At 38.7% G+C, this 9,370-nt stretch overlaps 2 protein-coding genes across 3 annotated transcripts; one reads left to right on the top strand and one right to left on the bottom strand.

Moving 5' to 3' along the window:
- The first annotated feature begins 3,206 nt into the window (after nt 1-3,206).
- Nucleotides 3,207-6,895, top strand: LOC111798365 (probable nucleolar protein 5-2). 2 transcript variants are annotated; one of them, XM_023681457.1, is made up of 9 exons: nt 3,207-3,299; nt 3,772-3,873; nt 4,103-4,144; nt 4,335-4,514; nt 4,605-4,769; nt 4,891-5,091; nt 5,371-5,868; nt 5,958-6,092; nt 6,172-6,895. In XM_023681457.1, the coding sequence occupies exons 2-9, from the start codon at nt 3,796-3,798 to the stop codon at nt 6,601-6,603; spliced, it is 1,731 nt and encodes a 576-aa protein (XP_023537225.1). In that variant the 5' UTR covers nt 3,207-3,299; nt 3,772-3,795; the 3' UTR covers nt 6,604-6,895. The 2 variants fall into 2 exon arrangements, with proteins under 2 accessions (XP_023537225.1, XP_023537224.1); XM_023681456.1 differs by lacking the exon at nt 3,207-3,299 and adding an exon at nt 3,301-3,378 and having other exon boundaries at nt 3,774-3,873; nt 6,172-6,888.
- Nucleotides 6,896-7,785: 890 nt separating this feature from the next.
- On the bottom strand, nt 7,786-9,255 carry LOC111798863 (peroxidase 7-like). Its single transcript, XM_023682214.1, has 2 exons — nt 9,193-9,255; nt 7,786-8,734 (listed from the first exon to the last, which is right to left on the bottom strand). The coding sequence occupies exons 1-2, from the start codon at nt 9,253-9,255 to the stop codon at nt 7,979-7,981; spliced, it is 819 nt and encodes a 272-aa protein (XP_023537982.1). The 3' UTR covers nt 7,786-7,978.
- Between the last annotated feature and the right edge of the window lie 115 nt (nt 9,256-9,370).

Genomic DNA, 9,370 nt, shown 5'->3' with positions numbered 1-9,370 from the left:
TTATTCTTAAGTTTTATTCACCCTCAATTCTTTAATTCTTTTACTAGGGTCGTTTATTCGTTAAAAGGTATTTCAGCTACTTCTAGCTTAGGTTATTGACTCTCTATATGCTTGTCTAGAATTTTCAGACACGTATGGAAGACTTAGCCTCTTTGAACGGACGATTCACAACAATTTGAGGTAAGAAAATGGTGGACATTGTTAGCCATGACAAGAGACCAACCATGTGAAATCTCACATTGGTTGGGGAGGAGAACGAAACATTCATTATAAGGGTGTGGAAACCTTTCCTTAGCAGACGTGTTTTTAAAACCTTGAGGGGAAGCCCGGAAGGGAAAGCCCAAAGAAGACAATATTTGCTAACAGTGAGCTTGGGCCGATACAAATCAAAAGCTTATAAAACCAGATTCGAAGGTCTTCCAGGGATGCACGGGAGGAGTGACAACCATCCTCGTTGCATTGGAGAGGGACATCGCATAGCCTTCGGTTCTTTCATTGTTTAGTTCTTATTCTTCTTCTAGCATGAGCGGTGGAGCTTGAAGATAAGCCTTCTGTGTATAGTATTCTCTCTTATTGTACATACTTTAGCTAATATTTCTCTTTGCATTTCCTCACTCCTGTCATTTGTGTTCATCTAGATCATGTGTATGTTGTTGTGCGATTCTAACACTAACGACATAAAAATTGAACCTGACGGCTTTGTACTCGACCCAGAGATAGATCTCGTCGATGCACAAAAAAACCTAAACACAATAGACAAATACAAACACGTGGTTGATAATGCCTCCAGACAACCCACGAGTCTAAAATAGCCTTGGATATCGCACGTGTCCAAGAGACAATGGTAATTTGTCATCATTTGCAAGTTTGTATCGTCAAAGTTCGACTAAGGTCCCTAATCATATCACGAGGCCTTAGTAATTTACCTCTAAATTTTATGAAGTCGTGCAAATCACGAGTATCTAAATGTAGCATAACGTCTAGTTTTATCAAGTACTTGTTTGAATTTACATAGATCAAAGTTTTCAATTTTTTATCGAAAAAAATATTTAAAAACAATAAATAAAGTACAAATGTGATGTCCCACATTGGTTGGGGACGAGAACAAATCACCGTTTATAAGGGTATGGAAACTTTTCCCTAACAGACGCGTTTTAAAGCCTTGAGGGGAAGCCCAAAAAGGAAAGCCCAAAGAGGACTGAGCTGCTAGCGGTGTGGATCTGGGCAAAGCCCAAAGAGGACAATAGTCGCTAGCGGATCTGGGCAAAGCCCAAAGAGGACAAAGCCGCTAGCGGTGTGGATCCGGGCAAAGCCCAAAGAGGACAATAGTCGCTAGCGGTGTGGATCCCCGGGCAAAGCCCAAAGAGGACAATAGTCGCTAGCGGTGTGGATCCCCGGGCAAAGCCCAAAGAGGACAATAGCCGCTAGCGGTGTGGATCTGGGCTGGCGGTGGATCCGGGCAAAGTCCAAAGAGGACAATAGCCGCTAGGTGTGGATCTGGGCCGGTGGATCTGGACCTTACGACAAAATTTGTAGTGTTCTAATTAAAAATAAATTAATAAAACTTATAAACCAACATCAAAACAATATTTAGCCATCAATTTACAAATTTTTTTCTCTACAAAGTTTAAAAATTATTTAATAGATTTATATATTCATATTTTTAGAAATTAACTATATTAAATTAAATTTTTTATATTCCAAACTCTTTACATTTTATATCTAATAAGATTATATACATTTAATTTTATTTTAGATGTATTCGTAAAATTTAAATTAAATCTAATGAGTTAACGACCTATTAATCGTGAAGTTAATTATCTATTATATATATATATCGAAGGGGCCTTGAGAAAGTCATCGAAGACGATGACTAAATTAAGTGAGGGAGAATGTCACAATCTGCAATATGATTGTGCCCCGAGTAAGTCATCGAGGACGATGACTAAGTTAAGTGAGGGAGAATGTCACAATCATCCTATGAAGAGAGTAGGTTGTGACCCTCACGCCATGACAAGCAAAGCGCCGTCCCTTAAGAGACGCCCATCCAACCACATGCGGGCAAATATAGAAGAGTGTCATGATGCGATCAAGGAGAATAATGCATCATCCAACACACCAACACGCAAACTGGGCATGGAAGACAAGTTGAGACATAATCAAGATAGAGACATTAGAATAGACATGAAGGACAAAGATAAGCTTGTTGAAGGGCCGATATCTATATATCTATATATCTATATATATATTAAAGACATATTTTACATAAAACTGATGGATGCTCAAATTGAAAAAAAAAATCAGTGGGCCATGTCGGTACGACTGAATATGCTTTAGAAAGGTCAATCCCTCCCCTACGACACCAAAAAAAACGGGCCGAACTTCTACCTCCTTTAGTAGCTTGGCGGAATCAATGAGTTTTTCAACATCCGAAGGCAGCCGCACAAGCCTAAGAGAGAGCGTAGGGGGTGTAGGTTCCTTCACTATTTTAGCAAAAGTTCCTGCGGCTCGAGCCAGCATTGTGCTTTGACCTGGAAGACATTCTATATCATGTACCCATGTTCCTATACGTATATCGGCGAATGGTATGCAATTTCCTATTTGAGAATTTAGATCAAGTATCTCATATCGCGGGTGGGCGTGGCCAAGAAGCAGCCAGCTGATTGCCCCCTTCCATTCGGCCTTTCTTCACTGTGTGAATAAGGTCTTAGGATGTACGGCCATTCTGGGCAGGTCGCAATAATTTGCTGGTCGAAGGTTTGGACCAATCGCAATTCATCACCATCGTGCCCGCTTCCAATTGATGACTGGCTATTAAATAAGTGTTGACCTAAGTCCCTGTGCTGGGGCTCGGCTCCCGAACCGTACGTGAGCTGCCTCTTCATTAGGTTTTTTAGGCTAAGTTACAAGTTTAGTCTCTCGACTTTAAGGTTTATGTCTATTTAGTCCCTCAACTTTAAAAAAATGTCTAATAAATTCTTAAACTATAGTTTTTTATTTTTATTTTAATAATAATATAATCTTAAAAATTAAATTAAATTTCATAGTCAACCAAATAAACAGAAATTTTATAAAATAAATATAATCCTAATATATTTGTCATGGATGGACGTTAACAACCCTACTAATTTTCTAAATACCGAAAGTACCCCGACGACCAGAGTCGCCCTGCAAAACCCTCTCAGCCTCTCTATACCACCGCTATATAAATTTGTAAATTACGTTTCTCCCAAACCCTTCTCGGTGCTAAACCCTAATTCTCGCTCCCTCCCCCTCTTTCCCGACGCCGAACTCCGTGANTTTCTCCCAAACCCTTCTCGGTGCTAAACCCTAATTCTCGCTTCCTCCCCCTCTTTCCCGACGCCGAACTCCGTTAAGGTAATGCGAATTTCTCTCTCTCTCAATCATTCTTCGACGTCTTACTTTTGAGTTCCGATAATGAGCAAGTTTGATCGGTAGCCGTAGCTATGAAGTTTGGTGGGTTGTTACTTGACCGGCCATGGGAGCAGCAGTTTTGTAGTTTCGAGGAACTTTTGAAGTATCATAGTGAAATCATGATCTTCAGTGGATAATCTAATGTGGTTATTGGAATTAGATGCTATTTTTTTTCCTGTAGAAAGGATATATTGCGGTTGCCTTAGTGATGCTTGAAGTATGTTTATTTATATGGTTTTAATGTGGGAGGAACTGAAGATTTTTTCTTTTGTTTCAGTTTGGATTTTTAAGTGAATTGTTTGACTAACGTGCATTGGGAATGGTTTTGTATCTCTCAGGTGTATTGGGGAGGTCGTGAAGATGCTTGTCTTGTTCGAGACATCGGCGGGCTTTGCCCTGTTTAAAGTTTTGGATGAAGGAAAGCTCAACAAAGTTGAGGTAGATGCTGTTTGAAAATTGTTTATGAGTATATTTCGTTTGAAGGTGGATGTGTAAAAATAGCTATTTTTTATGGTTTGGTGGTTGCCTAATGTTCATTGGCAATAGTAGAAGTTAAGTAGAGAATGTGTCGTTCACTTGATTAAATATATATTATAAGTGAATACATGTCTGTACTGATTTCTTCCTATGTTTATGGATCTTGATTTTCAAACTACTTTGAATGTAGGATTTATGGAAGGATTTCTCCAATGCAGAATCTGCTAGACAGGTAATCTCTCTTAATCTACAGCCACTACCACATTCGCATCCATGTTACCGGCATTCTTTGACATGGGAGATGTACTGTATTAGGGCATGAAAAATGTCAATTTGTACATTTTCCTGTTGACGTTTTTTGTGTGCTTGCTGCACCTTCTTCTATTTTGCTAGGGCCTAACATTTTGATTTCATTCTATCAGGTGGTGAAGCTCAAGGCTTTTTCTAAGTTTGAAAACATGTCAGAAGCTTTGGAAGCGACCACATTGTTGATTGACAGCAAACCCAGCAAAGGATTGCGAAAATTTTTACGAGCCAACTGTGATGGTGAAACCTTGGGTGTTGCTGATTCTAAGCTTGGAAATATAATCAAAGAGAAGCTGGTATGCAGCTGGTTCTACAAATAATTTTTTACTGGTTTGCGTATGAAGTTATCCAATGTTATTGAGTGTCATGTACTTCTTTTCATGCAGCAAATAGATTGTGTCCACAACAGTTCTATTATGGAGTTGATAAGAGGTTTAAGAAACCAATTGAATGAACTAATATTGGGTTTAGCTGTTCAAGATTTGGCACCAATGAGCTTGGGATTGTCTCATAGTTTGTCTCGGTATAAACTGAAGTTCAGTGCTGATAAGGTTTGTTCTTTCTCAGATTTAACATTGATGGCTGTTGGCTATTCAATAAACGTTTATTGTCGATATTGTTAGTGCACTTTTTCAACAAAATGATATAACTCATGTTTGATCCCATTTTCAGGTGGATACAATGATCATACAAGCTATAGGATTGCTTGATGATCTTGACAAGGAGTTGAACACTTATGCAATGCGGGTTAGGGAGTGGTATGGCTGGCATTTTCCAGAGCTTGCTAAAATTATTCAGGATAACATACAATATGCTAAGACGGTGAAATTAATGGGCAACCGTGATAATGCAGCTCAGCTTGATTTCTCCGAGGTATATATATGGTATTTGTTAAAGTCCAGTGTCGCTTGTGTGCTTGTTTCATGTCAATGGCTAATGTCTACCTATTCTTCCAACTCAAGCAAGTCTTGAACTAGATTATTATCTAACTGTTTGACCCACCTTCTTGGAGTTGAATGTGTTCGTGGCATAAAAATGCGATGTCGGTTTCCTTCCCTATGGAGCCATATTAATTTTACTTTAACATTATAGAAATTCTTGTGCTGTTTACATTTCCAAATGTTGATTTTTTTTATGCATATTTCATTCTAGATATTGCCAGAGGAGGTTGAGACTGAGCTGAAGGAGGCCTGTATGATATCAATGGGAACTGAAGTTAGTGATCTTGATTTGATAAATATTAGAGAGCTCTGTGATCAGGTCCTTTCTCTTTCTGAATACAGAGCCCAACTGTATGATTATCTAAAAAGCAGGATGAACACCATTGCTCCTAACTTGACTGCACTCGTCGGAGAGCTTGTCGGTGCCCGCCTAATTGCCCATGGTGGAAGTTTACTCAATCTTGCTAAGCAGCCTGGAAGCACAGTGCAGATTCTTGGAGCTGAGAAGGCTCTGTTCAGAGCCCTCAAAACAAAGCATGCAACTCCCAAGTATGGTCTCATCTATCATGCATCCCTAATTGGTCAGGCCGCTCCAAAGCTCAAAGGAAAGATCTCTCGGTCTCTAGCTGCTAAAACTGCGTTGGCAATTAGGTGCGATGCTCTGGGCGATGGCCAAGATAACTCGATGGGTCTTGAAAACCGCGCTAAGGTACTCTTCTTCTTGGTATCTTTTTCATTTATTTGTCTTTTAAAGATCTATGGAAGTGTCTGCTGAAACATGACCGTTTGTTTACTCAGCTGGAAGCAAGGTTAAGAAACCTCGAGGGTAGAGAGTTGGGACATGTTGCTGGTTCGGCTAAAGGCAAACCGAAGATCGAAGCCTACGACAAGGATCGGAAGAAGAGTGTCGGGGGCTTAATAACTGCTGCCAAGGTCTGATTGTCATCTCTTTTCACAATCTGTTATTCGCCCACTTGTTTATATAGACGACTGACTTTTCTGTTTTATGTAGACATACAACACTGCAGCGGATTCTATCATCGGTAAACTCGAGAAGGCTGCTGAGGAGGAAGCAAATGCCCCTCTAACTGTTGAAGGGAAGAAAGAAAAGAAGACGAAAAAGAAGAGGGCAGCAGACGAAGAGGAAACGGTAAAGGAGGAGGATTCGAAACCTGAAGTCGGAAAGGACGAGAAGAAGAAGAAAAAGAAGAAACAAGCCGAAGAAGTACAAAACGGTGGCGAGGAGAAGGAAAAGAAGAAGAAAAAGAAGAAGAGAACGGAAGAACCCGACGAAGTAGAAGAAGACGGCGGTGGTGCGGAGGAGGAGGAGGAGGAGAAGAAGAAGAAAAAGAAGCGAAAGCACGGGGAAGACGAAGAAGAGGAAGCGGGCGAGCAGGGTAGCAAAAAGAAAGAAAAGAAGAAGAAGAAGAGAAGTGAAGATTGAGTGTGTGTTAAGGAAGGAGGAGGCAGTTTTGTTAGCATAGGGGGTGTATAATTAGATTGTTGGTGTTTGCATGTTTAATTAAGTTATTATATCAGAATCTCTCTAATGTATTCTCCAATTTGTTACAGGTTCATATTGTTCTAGTTGGAAGAGCTTCTTCAATAAGGCGCTCTCCGGCAGGGAATATGGTATTTGTGATTGAAATGTTCTTAGGCTGCTATTATTAATTATCCTGTCTTATTTCTTGAATTTTTTATCCCTTAAATTAAATTTGGGTCTTTTTTTATTATTATTATTATTCTTAAACCTAATATTATTATTATTATTATTATTACTATTATTATTTTTTTTTTTTTTTTTTTTTTGAGTTTATATTTTGTATCTTATTGTTGGAAAAAGTGTCTTTACCTGTTTTTTGTTATGGTGCATCTATTATTTTGAACCATTTTGAGATACTTCCTCGAATGGAGTCGTGCATTTATAATATGATTCATAAAATTTAGTTGCTATACTTGTGAGTTTCATGAAGTCCAAAATTTTTTATGTAGCAAATACGTAGTTTTCTTTTTTTACTTGGTCGATCCTAGTCGATCCTAACCAGCAAAATGGTTAGATTTTATATCTAATATACGAAAGACCAAATAAAGTCCAGCAGAATCTTCAAATGATGGGAGACTTGGTTGTTCACCTAACCATGTTAATCTGTAATGCTAGAAAGCTTGCATTTTCCTCTTGGACTACGTCATTTTGGGGCAAGTAGATCATTTCTAACGAAAATGATTCGGAGTTTTTGCAAAGTGGAATTGTGTAGTACCAGACACGAGATAAATCTTCCAATAAACAAGACTTTTTTCGAATAAGCCAATTCATTTGGGATCCTGCAGATCCACTCTTTTTCCTATTCAAAGATTAGCCTTTTGTCTGTGTTTTCACATCGAGAATTCTTTGTAGACAAAGAAATGTCAAAGGGGTTGCTTACTTCCCAAACATCTGAGTGTACATAAAGCAAATAGTAGTTCAAGTATTAGTGGTTTGTGGAGAATTGTTTGTATACGAACAAGAGACATCCTCATCCTCGCTATTTAACTTTAGTCATGGGTTAACCAACTAAAGTACGTTGAATAGCCAAGATTTGCTTGAATAGACCAACACAACATATTGTGCTATTATGTCTATAATATTTTCTCATACAACAATCATGTATTCCATTTTGATATTCAATCAAATCTTTCACACTATGAACAATATATAACTACAAAGCCCTTTAGGAGTGGGTACCCCAAAGACTCATAATTTCATACGCAATAAACATTACCCAACAAAAAGGATATTAATTTTATTTTCCAAAAAAACAAACGCCAAGAAACAAAGTCACTCACTTTCTTCTGCGGTTTATGAAATTGCAATTGACTCGAATTTCGCCTTCATTTTTCCTCACCAGCACTCCAACATTCCCCAATTTCACCATCGACGCCGAAAATTGGCTTTCAAAAAGAAACGGTTGATTTCCCATCAAATCAACAAACGAAGAAGTTCTTTCATCCGATTGCAGCGCTTGATCCGTCGTAAGAAGCCCTAATTTCTTCTGAAGATTCTTGAAGTAAGCAGTATCGAACATTTTCGGAGTCGTTGCGTCGAGAAAAACGAGATCCATATCCTTCTTACACTGCCTTCGAAGTAAATTCAGAAATGGAGGTTTCAGATTCGGGTCGGGTTTCCGGGTCCTGTTGAAGTTGTATAGCCTATCATTGAAGCTGTGGCAGGCGGCTCGGCCAATGGTGTGGGCGCCGGAGAGGGCGACCAAATCGAGGACGTCGAGCCCTAGGTGTTTGAAGTAATCTATCAAAGCGGTGACGTTTTCGCGGCCCTGAGGGACACGTTCTGCTTCGGCAGCGATGGTGATTCTTCCGTCTTTACGGCCAAATGGAACCTCCCAGAAGGGACCTCCGGCGAGAATGGTGGCGTCTCTGGCGGCGGCGGTGAGAATGTCGGAGCAGGAGACGGTTCTAGGGCACTTTCTCTCGAGCTCGGCCTTGATGTCGTCGATTACTCGGAACCCCCTGAGGGTTTTGCTGGCTAAGGCTCTTCTCTCGCTTCTTCGATAGTTCAGTAGAATCGACGCATCGCAACCCTATTATGAATTTACAAATCTTCATTAATCTTTATATATAAATCAATTTTAAAATATTAAAACATAAATAAAATTTTATTTATATTTAATGAACTAATCTTAATCATCTAATTAACTTTATTTAACTAAGATTAATTGTCTAATTAAATATATTTAGGATATTGTTATTGCATTCATTTAATAATAATTATTTTTAAAAAAAAACGAATAAAGTAAATATTTAAATAAATTAATATTGATATATTAAATTTAATTAATTAAATATGTTAATATTGATACATTAATATAGAATAAAAGAAAATTGGTGGGTCCTTATGTATTTAAAAGAACGATTTAAGCGAGGTTTAACCAANATGTGATGTGCTTCCAGTGCCAATAAAAAGTAACCCATCCAGTGGTATTTAACATTCAAAAAACGGCCAAATAAAAGGTGTCCCAAGCCGAAATATCACAAGTACCCCCTCGTCCCGGACCGTCGCAAGGAAAACTGCATCTAAAGCACCGTTTACTAAGATCTTCATTCCATCACTTTTCTCTGCTATAGTTTACTTGTGTACAGAACTGTTCATGATGATTAGGAAGTGATTTTCCATATCATTTGAGATGGTGACTGCAGGGGTGGAACCAAATTTTTCA

Source organism: Cucurbita pepo, chromosome LG07 (assembly GCF_002806865.2).
Source record: "Cucurbita pepo subsp. pepo cultivar mu-cu-16 chromosome LG07, ASM280686v2, whole genome shotgun sequence".
NCBI lineage: Eukaryota > Viridiplantae > Streptophyta > Magnoliopsida > Cucurbitales > Cucurbitaceae > Cucurbita > Cucurbita pepo.
The sequence above is the reverse complement of the archived record's forward strand: the minus strand, read 5'-3'. Positions and strand labels throughout refer to the sequence as shown.